This window comes from Vipera berus (assembly GCF_964194415.1).
Source record: "Vipera berus genome assembly, chromosome: 1".
In the NCBI taxonomy this organism is placed as follows: domain Eukaryota; kingdom Metazoa; phylum Chordata; class Lepidosauria; order Squamata; family Viperidae; genus Vipera; species Vipera berus.
Window position 1 is genome coordinate 157,000,130 of NC_138202.1, and position 24,613 is coordinate 157,024,742.

General features: G+C 39.3%; 1 protein-coding gene across 6 annotated transcripts in view; it reads right to left on the reverse strand.

Annotated features, from left to right (window-relative positions):
* The window catches only part of STK39 (serine/threonine kinase 39), a 149,073-nt gene that overhangs the window by 15,472 nt on the left and 108,988 nt on the right, over window positions 1-24,613 (reverse strand). For all 6 annotated transcript variants that reach the window (XR_014024539.1, XM_081313057.1, XM_081313056.1 and 3 more), the window contains one exon: window positions 590-642. Coding sequence is in view for 5 of the 6 variants with exons in the window: in XM_081313057.1 (XP_081169183.1) it covers window positions 590-642 (53 nt within the window). In the remaining variant the exon portion in view is untranslated. The remainder of the gene's footprint in view (window positions 1-589; window positions 643-24,613) is intronic.

Consider the following 24,613-nt stretch of genomic DNA (forward strand, 5'->3'; position numbering starts at 1 on the left):
CAGGTTTTCAGCAATAAATCAGTTTAATTGGGCCTTCACGGGTAGACCTGCTTTTTTGTGCCTGACAATAGATGGGCTACTGCTGTCTGAACTATGCTACAAAGATTCAAGTATTCAAAAGCTATGTGTTTTCCTTGTTGTTGCTAGGGGAAACATTACAGTGTCTCCTAGAGCAATATGGGGGTGGTGGTATTAAAAGCATAATTAACAAGCCTTTCTATCTATGGTTAGTTTTTATATCGGGACCACTTACTGGCATACCATAACATTGTATTCAGTACAAAACTATTAGATCAGCTATCAGCGGGAAGACTTTAATGGACTGTACTTCACTAGATTAAAATCAAGCAAAAGTACCAGACAGTTATTTTCCTATATAACATCCTCAAAGTTGAACCATACAATCCATAACTATGCCACTAAAAATATGCACACTTGGCACTAGATTTGTTTTGGTGAACTAGGATAGTCTAAAACATTTGGTTGGTACGTTTCATAGAGCTAATTTATACTAAGCCGATAAAACAGAAATCAATTTCTGAAATTCCATTTGGAGTCATAAAAACATAATTTCAATTAAAAGTCTTACCTCTGCCTGGAGTAAACTCAAATCGTATGTCATTAAGTTCCTTTCTGGAATTCCTGGAGGGAGGGAAAAAGTAGAGGGATGAAGCCATGGTAAACACATCAAAATGTAATGAAGTGCTCCTTCTATATCCTAAATGTATTCTCGTTTCATAAATAAGTTGCTATTAATATTCAGGCAGTATTTTACAGTTTTTATAGTCTTGACTATCCCCAAGTGCATTGCAAGTACATCAGTGTAAGGGAAAGTACTGGGAATAAAAGTTTTCTTACCAAAAATCAAAGCTAAAATGCATTTTAGAGATAAAAAGTTTACAATGGTTTACTTTTATGAAGGAAACAATATCTAATTAAAATGGAGTTGTAAATTTATTTTGTGCCTTGGAAAGTAACCATATAGCACAGCTGATTTTCATGAAAAGTTCTTTCTTGGTCTTGCTAGATCAAATTTTCTTCATATTTCTCAGCCCAACAATGTCACTTCTGTGGATATATTTAAGAACCCCATCAAAACCAATCCTCCATCCCACTCTTGACTTGGCACATTAGATATTATATCTAAATCTAGAATGTTTCATTCCCTTGCTTTAGATATTATTTTGAAGTTTTAATTATTTTTTTGACAACATTTCTAAATTGAAAAAGATTGAGATTAAAAGATCAAAAAAAAAGCTACACGATTGACTATGAATGTTTTGGAATCTTCAGAGTTTCTTACTTGCATGTAGAAGGTAAAAAATCAGAAAAGTTGTGTGGGGAACAGAGAAGTGGGTGAAAGCCATAATTAGCCTGTTCTGGGCAGTCAATAAACCAGGGTTTTCCAACCTTGGAAATTTCCAGGAGGATGGACTTCAGCCCCTAGCATTCCAAAACCAGCATGACCATTTATAACAAAGTTCCAATTCCCAGGGCTTTTTTTTTGTCATAGAATGCCCAGAATGGAGTTCCGGCACCTTTTTTGGATGGAACCTTATAGGGTGGGCAAGATGGGTTATATGACATGTGTGAGTTCTGGCACCTTTTTTTTTTTTTTTACAAAAAAAGCACTGCCAATACCTAAGGAGCTGCTACAAAGAAGAGGGGGTTAACCTATTCTCCAAAGCACCTAAAGGCAGGACAAGAAGCAATGGATGGAAAGAACCAATCTAGAACAAAGGAAAAAAAATCCGGACAGTTAGAACAATTAATCAGTAGAACAACTTGCCTCCAGAAGTTGGTGCTCCAACACTAGAGGTTTTTAAGAAGGGAGTGGGCAATCATCTATCTGAAATGGTAGAGGGATCCTGCCTGAGTAAGGTACTGGACTAGAGCAGGAGTCCCCAACCCCCAGTCCATGGACTGGCACCGGGCCACAGCATGCCAGAAAGCTGGCCGCACAAACAAGCAAAGCCCCATCCACGGGATGCAGGCAATACATGAAAACAGGCCCCCTCCAGTCCGCAGAAAAACCTCTCTCCACAGAACTGGTCCCTGGTGCCCAAAAGGTTGGGGACCTCTGGGCTAGAAGACCTCCAAGGTCTCTTCCAACTCATTTAATTTTGTTAAATGATGAGAATTCTGGGAATTGAAGTCCACACTCCTGGAAATTCCCACGGATGGGAAATACTGCGACAAAGGCTGCTTAACAAACAAAGGCCATCTCCAAAGGCAGTGGAATTTCAGGTTAGCGCTTCCTCCACAGTAATCATTACTGTAGCCGTTCTGTGTTCTTATAGGACTTCCTATCAATGGACAATCTGAAAGAGTCAAGCTTTCGGGAACCCACAGCACGGGAGGTAAAACCTGCCAAATTGTCCTCTGCTGAAAAACGTATGATGCCCCTATAGTCACACATATACATCCTACAGCAGTGATGGCGAACCTTTTTGAGACCGAGTGCCCAAACTGCAACCCAAAACCCACTTATGTATTGTTGGGTGCCAGGTGGGCGACACTGCGGTGGTAACAGCAGACTGGGTGGGACTAAAAAGTTCAATCAATCAGTTCCAACTTTGTGAGATCTTTTTTTTCCCCCGTGAGAAGTTGAAATTGATTGACTGAATCTTTCTTTTTTTGCACACAGCGGCGGAGGCCTAAAGCGAAAACGTTTTATAAAACCCAGCTGAAGGCCTAGGACTGGGGCGACATTGTGCGTGCCCAGAGAGGGCTTTGCGTGCCACCTGTGGCACGCGTGCCATAGGTTCGCCACCACAGTCCTACAGGATTCTTTCAATCAACAGTCTGTTTTCATCACAGTATCTGCAGTGGGCATTTTGGGAGAAAAAGGGGGGGGAAGAGTTATAATGTTTTTATAGTAACTTTCTATGTAAGAAAGATGTTTTTTCAAAAATATCTAGGTATGTACTGGTGATTTCTTCAAGAAGATATTCCCTGGTGGACATGTCCAAATAATCAGCATCATTGACATCTCTTTATTATTCTAGTGATCTATTTTGCCAGTGATGCTCAGTTCGATATGAATGCATGATGAAGGATGATTGGCCAGCTTTCCACAAATTATACGCTACTTACAAGTTTTGACAACCTTCATCTCTTCTTTAATCTTAGCAGATTATTTAATTCAATATATTTCCTCGCCTCAGGTCAAAGATGGTAGGAGAGAGGAAAGCAAAGCAAAGCAAACAATCATCTTAGTTTTGGAAACAGCAATCAGGCAAAGATCAAATGCAAACATAATTGCCCAAGCACACTAGTGAATAGCTTAATCTGCCTGAAAAGCTAATAGCAGTAAAATGTGTTTTGCCATCTATTATTCTTTTCTTCCTCAGCATGGAAACTGTAAGCGGTCTCATATTTCAATAAATCAGGCCATAAAGTCTCACTGTGCGAAAACTACAATCCAACCACCAGGCACAGTCAGCCATGACTCAGAACTATTTTATCACTTCTTAAACACTTATTTAAGAAAATGTCACACGGTCACAAATGCAGAATCATGCGAGAACAACCGGAATGGATCAGCAAGGCCACAGACAGAAGTTTTGCAAAAAAACAAAACACTCCCCCCCCCACACACCAAAAAAAAAAAAACACAGCAAAAGAGGTATCCAAGCTGCTGAGGATACCTCTGGCACAATTCAAAAGGAGAATTTACTTCCTTGCTATTCCAACACTACTGCCTGATGAAATGGATATTATGCAGCAAAACAGTCACGCAAAACTGTCCTGATCATTACATGTGCAATGATCAAGTCCATTTGCTTTCTTCAATCATTTAAAGTATTAAGCAAATTTGCATTCAGCACAGGAACACCAGTTTGAAAGTGAGAGTTTCTCACATTAGGAAAAGTAATGCCAGACCTGGGAAAAGAGTGAGCAATCTAGTGCCTGCCCACAGCCTTACAGTCTCCTCTCCTCTCCACTTGCCTGCATCCACCATTCAGCCCAGCTTGCAGCTAAATCTATTTCTTAAAAAGATCTTGTTTCTGTGAAACCCAACAGCTGCAGGGTCCTCTCAGAAGAGAAGCTGAAGTTTTGACCTTCGGATGGGGCCTATGGGCCCTAGCTCTGCAGAACATCAGCAACCATTGCACCACTGGTGAACTAAGACGGGTGGAGGCCGGTTGTAATGTTCCCTCTTTATATCCTCTGGGTGGAGAACACTGTGTTCTATATACACGTGGGCATGTCAATGCGAATGTGTCTGATTGCCAACACAACACCCTAACTTGCCCTTAGGGTCAAGACAGAAGTTTCTGTCTTCCTCTGAGGAGATCCTTTATCCCTGCTTCTTGAGTAACTAGGATGACCTTTCCATCCATTTCAGTGAGGATACAAGATGGTGATAATGTAAATGCAGTTGAAGACACCACATTCTCTTGAACCAATAAAATTATCTGTCAGCATTTAGCCAAACAACTTATTTTCTTGGTAAGGGGAGTTTCTTCAGACCTTGCTTCTTCTACTTCTAGAACAAATCCTTAAGGAAATAAAGAAACAATGGAACTATTGTAAAATAGTCTAAATCCATATGATACATAAATGAAAATACACACTGAAAAATCCTCCCTGCCTCTCTATTTGAACTTAAAGAATAATTAAGAATTTTAACTAAATATTAATGAAATTAAAATACATAAAATAGTTAAACAATAATTTAATTTATTAAAGTAAAATAAACTAAATTAAATACCAAGGATTTTAATTAAAATAGCAAAATCTATTACTAAACTAAAAATAGGATGGAAGAGTGGAAGGTACAGAGAACAAGAAAAATACAGAAAATAGAAACAAAAGTAAGAATATAGTAAAGGCAAAGAAAAGAAATATATAAAGATGGGACCTTCCAACCTTCATCACAATCATGAACCATTTCTGTAAACTCTTCACCCCCTCTTAGCAATTTCCAAATATGATTAGAAAGTGAAGTTTGTGAAGTTTTTGCTCTTTAAAAGGAAGCCAACTTGTGAGCAAGGTGCCTATTCTTGTCATCTCCCAGTGCTCAAAATCCACCAAGGACTGCTTGTTCTCTTCCAGCCTACTACCGGCCCTGCAGAAAAGCCAGGGACAACCCCTTTACAAAAGGCAACAGGCTGGAAGTACGCCCGCCAAATTTATTTACACAAAACAGATCCAAAACAGAGCAAACTGAGCAAAACAAAATACGAACCACTAAAACAGAAGCTGCTCAAACGGTTGCCTTCAGCAACCAGCCCTCCCACACTTTCCCCTTTTAAACAGTTCAAGGCGTGGCTTCTCTCTGCCTCCTTCCGAGGTGCCCCATTGCCTTCCTCTGTTTACTCCTGATTGACTGCCTCCTGCGTCCGGCGTCCTTGAACAGGGCCAGCTGTGGGTCATCTTCATCCACGCTGTCAGGCTCACACAGCTGGGTCTGAGTAGTAACCAGATGGGAGGGGCCTGGCTGAGAGCTCTGCGAAGCCTCAGAACTGTCCTCTGCAGGCTCTCCAAACCCCTCCTCCTCCTCCTCCTCCTCCTCCTCCTCTGAATCGTCCGACCCAACTGCCGAACCCACAGGCTGACCCTGAATCACAACACTGCTATTCTTGGAATATCCACGTGAGCAATCTCCTTGTCCAGAGAAGTTCCAAAGAGCTGGTCTATTCATTGGTCCCTTCAATCTTTGGCCACGGTTCTCAGCTCCATTTTTCACAGAGTCATCTTCAATCTACCATTTCTTCTTCTGGAAGTCCACTAAATATACACACTGAAGAATCCTTTTAAAGCTCATTTACTTAGTGTTTAAACTCCGCTCTGGGCAGAATCCTAGGTTTTAAAAACGGTTATTATTTAAAATTAAGCACATATTTTTTGCTGAGAAATGATGAACATTTTAGTTGTGTCCCAAAATAGAGTATTTTCCTCTGTTCTAATCCAATAAATGTAACGTCAGCAATAGCATTTCTCTACTTCGGAATTTCTCAACCTGATCAATGTGTGAATTTCAACTAGCAGAATTTCCTAGACAGCATACCCATCAGTACCATCAACCAGGTGACAGTTGTTGCTGTTGCACCAGGCAACATCATCCAGCCTTCAGCCAGCAAAATGCTTTCATTTGAGAACATCGCGACCAAGAAATCCAGAACCAGCACCCAGCCCCGTGCCATCCAGCAGCCGGCCATGTCACTGTCAAAACACAGCAAACAGCGAGCTTCATCAAGCTCAATCCCAGCTCCACCGCTGATGATCACTCAAAGAGGCAAATAGCATGCATGGAGGGCTCTCTCCCATGGGTCTAGGGTTGCCTGCTCGATTTAGGCGTTAGGCAACCAGCATGTATTTAATTTAATTTAATTTAATATTTAATTTAATTTAATGTATTTACAACGGTTGCAGTATCCCGCGGTCACGTAATTGCCATTTGCAACCTTCCTAGCTGGCTTCTAACAAAGTCAATGGGTGAAGCTGGTTTCATCTAATGACCATGAGATTCTCTTGACAGCTATGGTGATTCACTTAATGACCGCAGCAAAAAGGACATAAAATTGGGTGCAATTCACTTAATGACAGCTTGCCTAGCGACAGATGTTCTGGTCCTAATCGTGGCCATAAGTTTGCTTTATCCTGATATTAAAGGCCTATATAACCTGCCACAAGAATCTCTGGATAGGTTACAGCCTACAGTTATTTCAGAAGAAAAAAAGGCCCCAGGCAAATCCTCACTAAAGAACCTCCTGTTAGAACTGGGGTTCCCAACTGGGGGGGGGTGCGAGATGATATTCCAGGGGGTGCAAAAACTTGGGTTTTCAAAATTATAGTGCATATTGCATAATTCTTTGCCGTAATTTTGAATTTTTGTAAGGGGTGCGAGAATGTATCAGAAGCATTCTAGGGCTGCGGGGTATAGAAAAGGTTGGGAACCACTGTGTTAGAACTATAAAAAGCCAATGGATGGACTATTTCAGGCTGCAATTTGCTAATACTGTTAGTTTGTTCTCGTCACCTGGATGCTGTAAGGCAGTCTTTTTGTTGGCCTATTAGCATTATAAACTCAAAGCAGAGAGAGAGATTTTTCTATGATATGAAAGTGCAGAAGTGTCATGCATATAGTAAAAGAATTAAAAAAGAATATTTCATTTCCCTCCCTTAACAAGAAAGTAGTTTTTATTTAATGCAGAATGCACATAAAATTAATTTACATTTGATTTTTCCAATTCCAAGACAATTTGCTGTATGAAACTATAATAAAACACAGGGTGGATGCATTCAGATATTACCAGATATTGTGCATGACAGAACTATTAACTCATAAGCTCTCCTTTGGAAGGTAATTCTCAAAGCAGAATAGCCCAGTAATTAAACTTCATGTACTGAAGCATATTTTGGATTATGTGGTTTATGTTTTCAAATTAGAGTACTGAACTAAGTTATCCACCTGCCCCTTCCAGAGTTGGTAAAATGAGAAATATTCTCTAACATGAACATTCCAATGTCACAGAGAAATGAAATTCAAGATACATGTTGAGCTACAGAAAAATAAATTGTGCCTCTTGTATACCTTGCATAGTGATACATTCTAAGACAGCAAATAAAAGCATCTTAAACATTAATATTACATTATGTTACAGCTAACCCATCACTCTATTTCAGCTATTTTAATTTTTTGAAGTATGCATAAGAGGAAAAAGTAAAGAAGTTGTGTTTTTAAAATTGTGCATGCTGAATATTGGACAAAGTTACAGTTTATTCTTTCTCAGAGAACAAGAAGACCTTTTTAAGGTAGTTCTTACAAATTTTTTATTATATTCATACATTTTCTTTTGTTCTTTAAACTTCTCAGCTCTCTCTTATCAGCTCCATCCAACCACAAATGACTTGGTGTTTTTCTTCTTCTGATTTCACTTTCTCATTCCTCATAATTTGTTTTGAGGTTTGATCCTCATTCTTTCTCTCTAAATGACCAGGCCACTTTAAAGTACCTTGCTTGTATTGGTCACTCATTTTTTGGTTTCCATCTACATTCATTCAGCACTTGTTCCTTCTTGACCATCTTTCTTCTTGCTTTACCACAGACGCTTTTCAACTTACATTTCTATTTCTCTTTCTATACACAACTCCCACTTTTGTATCACAAAGAAGACAGAAGCATACTCTTATGCACACTAATGTTTGCTCCCTCTGGCAAACTGTCATCCTTTGCAACCTCCAGGGCTTTTTTTCTCATAGAATGCTCAGAACGGAGTTCCGGCACCTTTTTTGGATGGAACCTTGTAGGGTAGGCAAGGCGGGTTGTATGACGTGTGAGTTCTGGCACCTTTTTCTTTTACAAAAAAAGCACTGGCAACCTCAATTAAGTTGCTGGGCTTGTTGACTGGAAGGTTGGCAGTTCGACACCCAAGCACCATGTGACGGGGTGAGCTCCAGCCCTCACCTCAGTTCCTGCCAACCTAGCAGTTCGAAAGCATGCAAATGTGAGTAGATAAATAGGTACAACTTGGGTGGGAATGTAACAGCATTCTGTGCACTTCAGCATACAGTCATGCTGGCCACATGACCATGGAAGCATCTTCACACAAAATTGGCTCCTTCAGCTAAGAAACAGAGATGAGCACCGCCCCCTATAGTTAGACATAAGTGGGCAGGGAAAACTTTGCCTTTATCTTTACTAGTCAACATATTTTTACCAGCATTTGCACATCTTCAAATTTCTCAGTTTTCCCATCCTTAGTCAACATTCTACCATAGACACAAATTCATCTACTTGCTCTAGTTTTTTGACATTTATGTATAACTTCCAAACACTATTTTTTTCCTGTACAACACAATTACTTTGGTTTTTGATATGTTAATGTGCAGGTTTATACAACTTGCACTGTATCAAGCATTCCTTGCAGATTATTCAATTTTTCACCCAACTATACATCATCTGCATTCAAAAGCACACATATAATTATGGTCCTCAATCAACACACCTCTAGCATCTCCATAACCATTCCTTATATATGGATCCCTAAGCACATTAAATCACCAAGGACATCATGCATCCTCCCTTACTCTGCTCAATGCTGAAACTCTTGCTAAATGCTTCCATTTATTCTCACACATGCTCATCTTACCTTATTGCATTCAGCAAGTAACCTTCAACTCCATAATCATGGAAAACAGTCCATAATTCAAACCTCTTCACTTTAACATATGCTTTTTGTGAATCAACTAACACACAACTCACACATACTTCTTAATGAGCTATTGCAGTGCTTCTCAACCAGCGTTCTGCAGACCCGGGGGGGGGGGGGCGGCTGCAATGTCATCACGGGGAGTCCATGAACGCTTCAAGAAATGTTATGATTTAAATCTTGAGTTAAGTATTGTGGGTCCGTGGCCACAAAAGGTATTTAAAGAGGGTGGTGAAGAAAAAAAAAGGCTGAGAACCGCTGAGCTATTGAAAAGTGAAAATGTGGTATGCAAACTTCATGCCCAGCGTAAAGTTACAATGTCACCTGTTCTGTTGTTTCTATCAGAATTCTGCCAAACACCTTTCAGGTATACTTAACAAACTAAAAACCATAGTTTGGTACTTTTGCCATCTTTTCTCTTTATGTAGGGGAGTAATAATGGCACTCTTCCAATCTTCACGCACATACATAGTCTTCACAGACAAGTTTGACAAATTATAAGACTGGTGCTTAAGCAAAATATATCCATTATGCTATAATTTCTCCACACCTGCAACCTTAACGTTTTTCAGTTTTCTCACAGCATCCTGACATTGTTTTTTTGTTATTTTTCTTTTTGCACACTAATCTATACATTTTTTTCAATCTTGAACATGTCACAATATTCCCATACAAATCTCTAAAATACACCTTCTAGCAGACCCTCAATTCATTTTCATCTCAAATAATTTCATTCCATTTATTTTAATTCCTTTCATCTGCTGGAGGCTCCTTAAAGAATTCTTAGAAAAATATCATTAAATCAGCAATTCTGAAAACTGCATGAAGCTACTTTATACTTTTCTCTTGGGCACAGGATTCCATCCTTCTTCTGAAGAAGAGGAAAGAGGAATGGCTAAAATGCTAATCTTATAAACCAAATACCGGGAAGTAGGATCCACTTATCTTAATGAGACTACCTCTGAGTATATATGCATAGATGTGATGTAAACCATTTTAATCGATGCACTAAATTAATATGGGCACTTCTCTGTATAGTGAAGAAGTTATTTATGAAATAAACCTCTGACAAGGACTGCAGCAAAGTGCAATTCAATTAAGCAAACGTTACTTGATTTACAGGAGTTACAATGATATTTGGCCCAGCAGTCTCAGCATTCACCCAAAGACGAGATCAATATTTACTGCATCATAAAAAAAGTACACCCACTGAACCAACATCTTCCAAGACATGGCAATTATTGGTCTGATCACTTCAGAATCCACTTGAGCCATGGGGGGGGGGGAATAAAACTTTTAAAAATAATGATTTCTTGGGGCTAGAGACAGAAACAGTCACTATATTTTTTTCTATCTGGCCCAAAAGAGGTATTGGTGATTGAAAACATGACCTTCCCACCCCCAGCATCCCAGGATTGTCCATCTAGGAATGCAATATCCCAATGCAAGCTCACATATGTACAATCTATGCTTAGCCACACTGTATAGCAAATTTTCTGCAGAAAACTAATAGCATAAAATAGAGCAAGGACACAGCATTTTAACAATGTACTATGTTCAGTGTTTTAGCACAGGGGTCCTCAATCCCTGGTCCGTGGACGCCTAGAGAGCTGTTGGAGATCCAGCGGGTCCGAATCTGATCGAACACAGGTAAGAACTTATCTGAAGTCTTACCTAGTGGCGATGGAAGCAGCAAAGTGTGTTTACTTTTCCGTTCTTTACTTGTGAGTGGGGAGCAAGCAAGATAGATTGGTCAGATTATTTAATGTCAGCTTCAGATCATATAGTGATCATTAACTTATAATTTTAAGCTTGTTAACCTCGTAACATCAGGAGAAGTGAGGCAGATAGGTATAAGCCTTTCAGTTGTAAGGCCCTGCTTTTGGGATGGAAAACCATCCCAGTATATAACTCTTTGGTGCTAAGCAAAAATATTTTCCCAGAAATCTCTACAATTTTATTTTCAGCTTGATTGTAAAAGCCTGCTATACATTGAAAGATGGAATTCATGTATAGGTAGTCCTTGATTTACAACAATTGGGACTGGAATTTTGGTCATAAGTCATTGCAGTCATAAGTTGAAGTACTCATATGACCGGGCCCAACTTCTGATCATTTTTACAATTGTTAAGTAAATCACATGGTTGTTAAACAAATCCATTCTGGAAACTGCAAAAAAATCCCCTCAGAAATTGTAGTCATGTGATGATGGGACATTGCAACTAGTCATAAATACAAGCCAGTTATCAAGTGACACAAATGTAGTCATGTGACTAGGGAAGGATGTTGGTGTGACATTTTACGATGGTTGAAGTCCTTTAAAGAGGTCGATGTAACTTCAAACAGTCCTTAAATGACCAGATGTTAGTCGAGAACCACTTGTTTTCCTTTTTCCGGTCCTGGTTATATTTGTTTTATTTTATTTTTCCTTCAAAATGTCTCTAGAAAGTTCTACTGCTTTAATTAAGTAGTCTGAAGAACACTGCACCTATTAATAAATAATTTAAATTAAAAATAAATAAAAGTAAAAAATAAAATAGTAAAATTAACAACAACAACAACATCCTTGCTCTTGGTAATCATTCAGGAAAAGAAAACCAAGTAACCTATCTCAAAAATGAAAAATCAAAATGGCCATTTATTGATTGGTTGTAACAACGGATAACTGAATATGTATAATCTGTAAAGATTTGAATTAATTTTTTTAAATGAAGAGGCAAGAAAGAGAGCATTCAGGTTATCTGGTTAATCTTTTTGGAGTTGTTTTATTCATAAAGTAAATGTCCAGGTTTTCTTTCACTCCTATTAAACCCCCAGAACTCTGCCCCTATGGAGAAGTCCTTGAAAACAATCTACCAGAGTGCTTGCAAGGATGAGCCACTGTCTACATTTGATCATCCTGCATGTTCCTTGAATTCCTAGAAAGCATAGCTTTCTCTGCTAAGATATCACAGGATAAAGAGGTAAACCATGAAAAAGGCCCAGCTTGAAGACGTGCAAGCTGATCTAGGCAGTAGCATTCCCTAACTTCACATGTCTTGTTTCTTTTCAAAGGGTCATTTCCATTGCACATAAATGAGAGAGACGGTGGCTAAAATTGCTACTAATTTGTTGGTCTGGATCTAACACAGGGGAGAAAATGGAAATCTAAAAAGCAACTATTTCTAACATATACATTTGATCACAGCATCTATCTCAGGGCTTTTCAACCAGTGGTACGGGTACCACCTGTGGTACACTGGCACCTGGCAGGTGGTACGCGACCATCCTAGAAAAGTGATAGCGGGGGAGGGGAATGAGCTGAACCAGTGGCAGCACCGCACAAGCCTGAGCGAGAGACGGCTGGAGCTGTAGGGCTGTCAGGGCTTAGCAGATGCACCAAGATCAGCACCAGGCTCCAGCTGGAGCTTGGCACTGATCCTGGCGCTTCTGCTGAGCCCAGAAGAAGCACTGATCAGCTGGAATGTTGCAGCATCTCCAGGGTCTTGTGATTTATATTCAGATGCTTGGCAACTGATTCGTATTTATGACGGTCACAGTGTCCCAGGGTCAGGTGAAATGACCAAAACCTGCTGCAACCACCCAGCAGAGGGGGGGAAAAAAAAACAAACACACCCCCACCCCACCCCCGCTGCCAATCCTCAACAGAAATGGTCATAACAATGAAAAGCTCGGACAGGAGGAAGAGCGCCACCAGGCGGGCAGCCAGGTGTCTTGCTCGGCTGTGCTTGAGGGGCACTTTTTTCAGTGCCATTGTAACTTTGAATAGTCACTAAGTGAACTGTTGTAAGTTGAGGACTGCCTGTACTTCATCACTTTTTTCCTTTTTTTTTTTGGTCATCAAGTTTTTGACACCTTGCTAGGCGACTGGTGGTACTCGGATGTTGCCATATCCTAAAACTGATACAGTGGGTGAAAAGGTTGAAAAGCCCTGGTCTATCTGATTCAACCTGGACGACTTGGGCACACACTTACTTCAGCATAAGCCTTTGCATTCATTAATGTGGGCCTACAGGCAAGTCCTTGGGACTAAATCTCTGAATTCAAATGATAAAAAGCTAGGCATATACCCTGAAGATCAGACTATACAGCTGCAGATTTAATTTATCCCAATACTGAAAACAGTAGTAAGGAAATGCAAATGTATTCTATTATAATCTTTTGTCATACAAATTTAAAGCATTTGTGGCTGGCAGTGCCTGAAAAATCCTCAAAGCTTACAGGAGTACAAATGAGCTTGGGACAAAGGCGTGAAGACACATCTCACTGAAAACACTGCCTTTACAGAATTTGAACATGTTCAATCACCATTTAATCTGTCCCATCCTCCAGCAGTTTAGCCGAAAGTTGTTTCAAAACGGAAGTTCTTGAAGAAACATATAATGTGACATATTTTATTATTTGCTGTTTCCACTTCCAGGAACAGAATCTTGTCTAGTTTCAGTTAACAAAGGAATGTGTTAGTTGTCCTCGTAACTTGCAACTATGGCCTCACCACGAGCAGAAAGCAACACAGCAGTTGCTGAATGTTATCAAATTATACACAAGGCCACAGACTTCCCCTATGGATTAGTTCTAAATTTCTCTGTGGAAACAGCGTCTACCATTTGAACTGTTATTACGCAAGGACTCTCAAGTAACAACAGTTGGGGGAAGGAGGCATCATCTCTACAGCCAGAATCATAAATTAAATGACAACTTCTATTTGCAGTAGCTACGCAATCTCTTCTTGTTAACCATCTCACACAGTTGGAAGCTTTTCTGTACAACCACGACTGAATCTATCAACAATGACAGCCACAGCATCTCTTGACTTGAGGCAAATTTCTCCTGTATAGAGTTTTCTAAGCCACTAACGTGAAGGTACAGGCTTACTTACAACTTTTAGATCTGGCAGAGAAAATGAGGATGAAAAGGAGATGTGTATATTTTACTTTAAATGCACAAATAAAAATGTTTCTCATCTCCCTCACAAACAAATGGTTAATGTTTCTGTCTTCTCCTGCACAGCATGAAACGCCGACGTCTCTGCTGTTGCCACCAAAGTGATCATCAGCCTCCAACATCTTCTGTTATTACTGCTGCTCAATATAGATACCTGCTTGCTTTAGCTAGGCAATTGGGATGGCCTTCACCCGCAGGTGACCCAGCTGGGAATATATAGTGTTGGTACACACTCCCATTATTCTTTGCTCATCCCTACCAGGAACACACACACACACACACACACACACACACACACACACAGAAACAATGTGGCAAGATTTGAGGGGGCGCAGGGGCATGTGAATTTTTTTCATAAGCACAATCCTCGTGATTCAAGATGTTTTGTATATCCCTACTTATCCTTGTAAAACTAAGCAAAAGTGTAGCATTACATGTTAACACAACAGTCTATTTCATAGTTCAGTGACATTTCTACTAAGCTAACATCATCGACACTCTTTTCTTATAAATTACATTACTTTATACACCAACCAGCTGCATTTATCTGGAACAAAGACACTAGTTAAGTCCTGAATTCCCGCTTTTTACAGAGAAGGCTTCCATCCTGGAAATTTATATTCTTGATTTCCCCTCCTAGTCGCAGACCTCTGTATCACCTTTTATGTTGTTCTAGAGATTCTCCTACTCTTAGAAGCAGATCTGAGAAAGAGGACAATAATAACTGCATCAGGAAGGAACACTGACCTTCTACCAATGGAAGATTCTCCATGACATTAGTAGTCTACTTACGTGTTAGAATCCAAGGTGTATTAAATAGATTCTAAGTTTATCATTGGTTAACAAGCTTAAAATTATAAGTTAATGATCACTATATGATCTGAAGCTGACATTAAATAATCTGACCAATCTATCATGCTTGCTCCCCACTCACAAGCAAATGTGACTTCACCAGGATGATTATGTGCAACTATATCATTTAAATTAGTATATTTAACTTATTACAAACACTGGCTAAACAAAAAGTCACATAGTTGATATTGTGATCTTTAGATTGTCTCTCATACAATACACTTGTCCACTTTTGGGAAATAAATAAGGAAACTTAGCTACCAATGCTTTATTATTAGGGCCAATTTGGCACTTAATTTGCCCAGAATCACAAAATATATAATTTTATATATAAATAATTATATATATATAATTATATATATAAAATATATAATTTTAAAAGCAGTTTGTATATAAATTGTTCCAATTCCATTCAAATATGTTTAATCTGGGATCCTGTTTTAACTAGTGGAAGATATTTATAATTATATTTATAATTATTAAACCAAAATGCTTTAATTTCAGTTGGATAATAATAGCATATTGTTCATACTGCTCTACTAAGATTGTTTCTGTCTTTAAAACACTTGATACAAGGATTGCTAAGCCTGCATTGTTACCACCCTTTCCTGGAAATTCTAGAACCCTTTACAATAAATGAAGTAAGTCCCCAAAATAAAAATGATTGTGCATCCATGTTTCCTGTAATAGAATATCAAAATTATTTCAACACTGAATCAATAAAATATCATACTTATTAAATCAACCAGGTATATTCCAGAAAATTATTTTCAGAATTGAATGCTTAGGACTATATTCTGAAAGTAGTCAATCTTCAACGTCAATATGATTTAATACTTCTATGACTTTCTGGTGAGTTTTGAGTGGACTTGGGGTCTTTGTAAAAATTAGTGGATTGTCTGGGTTACTACCTAGTTCACTGCTATCCAGATAACTCATTTGCTGCCAGTTTGAAGCAGACTCAGTATTAGCTTTATTCTGAAACCTTTTTCTTTCTTTTCTTGTGCCACTTGCTTCCATGTATTTTGTTGCTTGAGTTGCTTGGTTGATTATTTTCCTTGCTGGTTTGACTAGCTGGCCTTTATGTTTGTAGGGCTGATGTGCAATTGGCTATTATTTTGTAAAAATGAGATACTATGATGGACTTTTTATAAATAGACTGTTTCTGCTGTTTTAAATGTAACAATTGCTCTTGCATTAAAATAGTTTAAAAATAGGTACTCAACCCTACTAATCGTGTTTATAGTGATGGAGGGAATTAAATATTGGATCAATAGAACAAAATGCATTTTCTGTTCCAATTGAGATAACATGCTTGAGGTTTTGGATAATTTATGAAGGCCAATTTATTAAGCTGAGGTTTAGGATTCCTAGGTATATTAAACAACTTAGTAATGATGTTCTTATGTTTACGGCATTTTGAAAAACCTTTCCAAGAAAACTGCAGAGTTGGATCTTCTGGCGCTGAAGGGCATAAAGACTGTTTTGCATTGATAGTTATTAGAGTTTAACAAGTCCACATTCTGGATAGAGAGGAGCGATTTGAAAGAGGGGTCAAAGAGACCACCTACATTAAATGAACAGTCCTACCTCAACAGAAAGGGACGCGGTGGCTCAGTGGGTTAGGACGCTGAGCTTGTCAATCAGAAGGTCGGCAGTTTGGTGGGTCGAAGCCCGAGTGCCGCGGAACAGAGTGAGCGCCTGTTACTCGTCCCAGCTTCTGCCAACCTAGCAGTTCGAAAGCACGTAAAAAATGCAAGTAGAAAAATAGAGACCGCTACAGTGGGAAGGTAACAGCGTTCCGTGAGCCTTTGGCGTCTAGTCATGCCGGCACATGACCACGGAGACGTCCTCGGACAAGCGCTGGCTCTTCGGCTTTCAAACGGAGATGAGCACCGGCCCCTAGAGTTGGAAACGACTAGCACGCACGTGCGGGGAAACCTTTACCTTTTACCTCAACAGAGTGGGAGGGATATAACACCACCTATCTCCTGTTCACAACACAGTCCTTTCAGCAGTTCCACAAAGGTTCCACACACCCATTTGCACTATTCAGCTGACCCTGAGGGCACAGATAAACCTCCAAGTGGCCTCATCGACTCTCAGAATAAGTGCTAACATTCAGACGACTGCAGGAATATAAATCCTTCTATTCCCACCATTCAGTCAGAACTGAAGAAGCTTCTTGGATGAGAAGCGAAACATCTTCAAGGAAAAACAAAGAAAAGTCCAGTTGCCTCTTGGAAAAAAGTACCTTTGGGGGCTCAGTTGTGAGTTCTATAGTCCAGCTTCATACGTTAGAGATAAAAAAACCGAGTTATACAGTCTCTACAATTGAGAATTATTATATATAGTAATTTGTAACTCTTGTCTCTTCATTTAAATTAGCATATACTGCAAAACAACCATAATTCCCAAATCTTTATAAACTTTCATCAATACTTCCTGCTGGTATCTTAATATTTGTTGTAGTAAAGATATTATCTTTAAAGGTCAGGAATTGGCTGCCTTTGCTTTTTTCTAACTAAAATAGTCTTTAATCACTTTGTTTGATGTAAAGTTGGCCAGAAGCATTTTTTTAAAAAAAGTAATTTCCAGCTGGGCTGTCGGGAAGTTCAGCTTGTTATATCTTAACCAGAAATCCTAAGTTTACAGCGGCAACGGCCAGAATTTAAACTATGACTATGAAAACAAGGCTCTTAATAACAAATCAATGAGTTAGAATACTAAGTCTATTATCTAACGTTTATTAGATATTTTACTAGTTAACCGTTTTATCCAATAGCAAGTCTAGATTATATTTGCATCTTGCTTTTGGGTCCTTTGGACATGAATAAGAGATTGACCGATGCTAATTCTGGGTGGGAATGACACCTGCATGTAGCTTTTTTAAAGCCAATGAGAAAAAAGGGATCCCTCATGAGGGCCTTAGAAAGCCTGCTTGCGGTAGTGCTTAAAATACAGGCTACAAACTAAAGAGATCATTAATTCTACTCCCATCTTAGACATGAAGCCAACTGGGTGTCTATGGGCCATCTATCTTTCTCAGCCCTAGAATGAAAACAATGGCAGACCACTTCTGAAAATCTTTCCACAACCTTAATATTTGGGACAACCTTTTAAGTACTGTATAGTAATTCTTCATCACAATTAGACTCTTTAATCCATTTAGACTTTGAGGAGATGGGGATGTGAAAGTCTAAATTATCTTTTTTTAAAAAATTACTTACAATGGTAGCTGTTCTTCATGACTGATAGTGCTAATTGCATGTAGAAATTACAATACCTTGCTCAATTGTGCTAAGATTCCATAATGCTGGTTTGGACATCAAGTCCTACTAATTTTTAAAATGTTGAAATGTCATTTTAATCAAGTCAAGCCCTCTTTGCTATAATGAGAAACATCCAAGTATACTACTTCCTTAAGTGATTCCAGGATTTGTTATCAACCTGTAGCATCTTTAGATGATGATGGTGAAGAAGAAGAAGAAGAAGATGCTTACTCAATAAAGAACTCTTTGACTATTCTAGCCAATTATATTAAAGTTTTAGATGTTCAGAAAAGTTTTTCTCTTCTGTAGAATGGAAGAGAGGGGAATAAAAAATTAGTCTTTTATCATTCTTTCAACTTTTATTTCAAGGCTACTATCATGAGTTCATTGTTTCGGTGGACAGTGATTTACTGACAGAGCATCACAAAAGTCATTTTTTTTACCTAACATTATTATGTTCTGATTTAGGCTCTATTGTTCAGGAAACCTTGATAAAAATGAAGCACTATACCTGAGAAAAATGAAGGGGAATCTTTGTGGAGAATGCCCTGAAAATAACTCCTTAAGATAGTTGTTTTGCAAATTTAATGAAATCCAAAAAAAGCAGTATACATGAAATACATTTCTAATATAAGAATGATTACGTATCACCCTAAAATGTTTTTATTTTGTTTCTATGACCGAGAATTACGAATTATTGCAAGACGAGGCTGCTGTCAAAAACTGAATTCCAGGATTTGAATTTGAATAATAATGCCTTGGCATAATAAATGTTAGGATTAAGATTCTTTGAAAGTAAGAGCAAATCTGGGAAACTGCAATTATTATCAATTGGTAAAATCAGAACAGAGGGAGAATTATTTTTCTCTATAGATAATTTTCCATAATTTTATATACCTCCATCATGCGCCTCTTTTTATCCATATGGTCGCCAAAAGCCGATAGCAACTTGATGGTACTTAATCATTCATATTCTCCACATCACCTCCATAAACACTATCCTGCTGGATCATGCTAAAGAGTCCCATTATTCTGGATCACACTGGACAGACTCAAGAAGCTCACAAGCAAGAATTACGGTGGACAACTTTTTTATTCTTTGCTCCTCAGTAACTGACCTTCCAGATATGTTGACTCTGGGAATTGATACAGGTAAACTTTGTAAAAATTAAGACACAATGCCAGGGTACGTGTAAAGTGGTAGCACTTTTCTCCTTGCAGAAGGGATGATCGAAGTAAAGACAATACTGAAATCACTACTGTTATTTCCTATTGTTCTTAGTCTCCACTTGTGTTTGTGGCAAGTATATTTATTACTGAAACTTTGACAAGAACCACTGAAACCAAATGGCCGCATCTTTGAACAGCAAGACACACTACGCAATTCCAACACTGCCTAGAATTATTTTCCTGGTTAACATTCAGAAAACTAGCAGAAATAAAAGCCTTTTCTTTGAGCTCCGAATATAAATTTCACCGGAGAAGATTTGTTACTCATCTTTGCCTCTAGAAGAAGGACGCACACATAGTTGTTACACAAGCCCACAACAATAACAAAAAGAATTCTATAGTAAAACTAAGTCAGTTTCCAGCACTGCTCAAGAGTTTTACTATGGAGAGAGACTCTCTCGGTAATCCTATGCATAAATTCTTCAGATATTCTTAAAATACAAACTCTGTATTATTTATACTTTCCTTTGCCCCCCCCCTCCGCCCAGGAATCTCACTTTCCCAAACACATTCAATACAACCTTGGTATTTGGCTACCTAATCTATTCAATCTCCTGTAGTAGAAGGTTCCCCATCATTCCCATTATAGTGTCACCAGTGAATACCACGACTACCCTGTCTTCAGAAAACTGTGCGGCTAGGCGGCTTTCCGAAGGCAGGGCAGCTTTAGGAAGACAGCACTCAGCGAGCCACACGTACGTAGGAAATGCTGGCTGAAGAAAATGGTTCCAAACAGGAGACAGCAGAGGCAATGAGGCACTTTTGCTTCGGATTCAGGGGCTGGGCACCAAAGGCAAAAGGTCAGCGCGGAGAAGTGGGAGAAAAGGCAACTGGGTGAGCGAATGCTTCCTGGTACTTCTTGGCACTTGGCTAAGGCTTCCTGGAGCAGGGCAAGCAGCTCCAGAGCTGCATGGTTCTGGGGCGACTTGCCATTCTACAAGGCAGCTTGCAGAGGGCCAAGGGTCAAAGATTGGAGCGGGGGGGGGGAGATGGCAGATAGGAGGAGTTGGAGGCAGTCCCTTACTTTACTAAAGCTCAGGGCTGGGAGGGAGCGGGATGTCTGGGTTTGGGGTGGGTAGTCACTTAATGACCTGCAATTCTCAATTAACAACCACAAGATGCGGACTTCCGCTGGCGGCGCGGCGCTGAAGACAGCCTCCCCTGGCTGCCCGCGGCTCAGCTGTTTGTTTTTTTTGCCTGAAACAGCGCCGATCAGCTGTTCGGGCGAAATTGAAGCCCCCTCCTCGGGAGAAGAGGAGGGGGTGAGGCCCCAGGTAGGGGTAGAGTTCTCCGAGGCCGCCTGAGCTTTGAGCTTGGGCGGCTGAAGGATCGAACTCCCCCGAAGCCTGGGTTGCTCCCAGCTGGCCGTCGTCTCTGCTCCGAACTTCCTGGAGCAGAGCCAGGCGTCTGCGAACCAGCCCTGCCTGATGAAAGGACTATGATTTAAAGGAGCAGGCAGAGCGGTACAAGAGGAAAAGGTGAAGAGGACTATTTTACTGTACTCTCTAACTTGTTGGACTTTTTAAACTTTAATTGAAAGTGCGTCATAATTGAGGATTAAAAGATGGCGGCTAAACCTCCCTCTAAAACTCTTCGGAGTGGAGGATCCTCGCCGGTGCAACAATCATCACTACAGGCATTGCACCCTCCTGAAGTGCTGACATCGAAGGATTTGCGAGATGCCTTGGATAAACATGCCCAGGTACTTTTGGAATCAATTAATCAATCAATTGCTGATAAATTTGCACAGATGGAGGAGAAATTGGAGAAATTTGAGGAAAGAATGGAAGAGAGGATGGAACAGAAGTACAGCGTGATGAAGGTAGACATTTTGACTTCAGTGCATAAAGTGGCGGAATGTGTGGAAGATTTAGATGAAAAAGTGGATGATTTGGCTCAAAGGAATGCTATACTAGAAGTAAAAGCACGGGAGAATGAAATTGAAAGAGGCAAGTTGGAAAGGGAGTTAAGCCATGCCCAATATTACCAGATGCAGTTTGCTGTCAGAATTAGAGGCTTAAAAGAGAATGTTAAAGAAGATTTAAAGCAGCTGATCTCTGAGGCTCTCGAAGGGGTATTGAACCAGCCAGCATCTGAAATAAGAGCAGCTATGGATAAAGTGTTTCGGGTGAATTCATGGATTGCCAGACAGAGAAAGTTGCCTAGAGATGTGGTGGTTTATTTTGCAAAAAGAGAAATTAGAGATCAAGTTATACAAGCTGCCTATGATGTTAAGGTTGTGATTGCTGAACAAGAAGTCTTGGTTTTAAAAGAAATTCCTCCAAGGATTTTAAGGGGAAGAAAGGACTATACATTTCTTGTGCAAGAGCTCAAGCAAAGAGATATAAGGTTCAGATGGGAGATTCCAGAGGGGCTGATGGTGATGTATGAAGGTAAAAGGTATAGGCTGACTACTGTGAAACAAGCACGTGATTTCTACAATAATGTCTTAAAAGCAACCTCATTAATGCTCTTGGAAGCTGGAAAGGGATCTGGAGAAGAAGAACAACAAGAGGAGGAAACAGAGGAAAATGGTGCTGGAGGAGATCAAGCTACAATCTCTTTGGATGATCCTAGAGAGCAAAGAGTGACGCGTGCTGCTTTAAAACGAGCAAAGAAAATAAAAGAACAAGATCAGCAAAAGTCTTCAGATTCTTCACATCGCATTCATAGCCAAGCTGTGGGAGGAGCACGGCCTAAAGTAACCAGTCCTATCAAAGCTGTGGTCCAAGAGCTTTTCGAGGATATACATGGCAACTAAATTTTTAACCTGGAATGTTAATGGACTAAACTCACCGCAGAAGAGGAAGAAAGTTTTTCAATATTTAAAACAATTTAAGATAGATGTTATATGCCTGCAAGAAACGCATATTAGAGTTTTGGATCAAAAGTATTTATTGAACTCGAGGCTGGGTACGCAATTTGTTGCTTCTGCAGAGAATAAGAAAAATGGAGTGGTTGTTTATGTTAAAAGTGCCTTAACAGCGGACTTAATTGAAGCAGATAAGCATGGAAGATATGTTATGATCGAGCTGTTGTTTGAAGGTAAAAAGACGCTTTTAGTTGGATTATATGCTCCAAATCAACAACAAGCTGACTTTTTTAGTTTACTTCATACAAAGCTTACCCAGTTGGATTATAAATCCTTTATTTTTATGGGGGACTGGAATGGAGTTATGGATGTACAGTTGGATAAGGCTGGAGCCTTTAAACGCATTCCAAGTCACGCTAGACTGCCTAAATCTTTTTTTGAAATGAAGGATGACCTGGAATTGCGAGATATTTGGCGTGAGAGACATTTGCGGGAGAAGGATTATACATTTTATTCTGATAGACACCAATCTTTTTCGAGGATTGATTTTATTTTGTTGACTAATGATCTTCTTTTGAGAACTAAAAAGGTGAAAATCTGCACAAGAATTATCTCTGATCACAGTCCAGTGTGGTTGGAGATTGATAAGGAAAGAGGAGATAGACGCTCATGGCGCGTAAATGAGAATTTGTTTAGAAATCAGAGAAATGTGGAAGAATGCAAACAGCGGATGAAGGATTTTTTTGAGATGAATATGAATAAGGGTACCTCTATGGATATGGTTTGGGATGCTAGCAAGGCCTATATGAGAGGGGTGTTGATATATATGAATAATAGACATAGACGTGCAGTGGAAACTAGAAGGAAAGAACTGGAGAATGAAATAAAGGAAAAAGAAAAGGCTTTGATTTTGAACCCAGAGGAGGTGAAGATCAAGGAGGCTATTAGACTGTTACGAGGACAATTTGATAAATTAATGGCTGATCAAGTGGCGACCAATCTGCGGTTTGCTAGGCATAATACTTTTTGCAATGCTAATAAGCCAGGCAGATGGTTGGCTTATAGACTGAGGAAAAAACAAAGGGCATCTAATATAGATAAGATTGAGCATAAAGGAAGGGTTGTGTATCAACAGAATCTTATTAAGGATGCCTTTGTGGATTTTTATTCGAAATTATATACTAAAGAGGACATTAATGCAAAAGATATTGATACGTATTTGGAGAAGGCTAGCATCCCGGTTCTTACGCAAGTACAAAAAGAGGGGATTAACCAACTGATTACAGAAGAAGAAATTTTTACAGCTATTAAGGAACTGAAGGTGGATAAAGCACCAGGCACTGATGGCTTGACTGCGGCCTATTATAAAAACTTACAATTAGAGATGATAAAACCGTTAAAGGAACTGTTCCAGACAATCCAGAGGGGGGGAAAGGTGCCCCCGTCTTGGAGAACAGCTTTTATCTCTTTGATTCCGAAGGAAGACCAGGATGCTACTTTAGTTAAAAATTACAGACCGATATCGCTTTTAAATACAGATTATAAGATATTTGCTAAGGTTTTGGCTAATAGACTGATGAGGGTTCTGCAACAGGTGATTCATGGGGACCAAACGGGGTTTATTAGTGGAAGACAAATGAAAACCAATGTGAGACATATAGTTGATGTGTTAGAGTTTTTGGAAAGGCACAACCAGATCTCTGCTGCGCTAATCTTTTTAGATGCTGAAAAGGCTTTTGATCAATTGAACTGGCAATTTTTGTTGAAAGTTTTAGACAAAATGGATTTTGGGGAAAAATTTTTACAACCGATTAGGGCATTATACCAAAAACAAACTGCCCGAATTATAGTTAACAATAGTTTGACAACAGTATGTAATATTGAGAAGGGCACAAGGCAAGGCTGTCCGCTATCGCCCTTGTTATTTATATTAACATTAGAGATACTATTGGTTAAGATTCGGAATTCGGAAAAAATTAAGGGGATACAAGTTGGAGATCAGGATTACAGATTGAGAGCATTTGCAGATGATCTGGTTGTTACAGTGACCCAGCCAGAGAACTCTGTTGTGGACCTGATGGAGATAATAACACAATATGGGAAGGTTTCTGGATTTAAAGTAAATATACAGAAAACTAAAATTTTGGCTAGAAATATGACAGTTTCGCAGAAGGCTCTCTTAGAAGGATTAACTGGATTTGAGATTGTTAAAAGGGTTAAATATTTGGGGGTGATTTTGTCGCCCTCTAATACAAAGCTATATAAAAATAATTATGAAAAGTTATGGGGGAAAATTCAAAAAGAACTGGAGAGTTGGGAAAAATTGCAATTGTCTTTGTTGG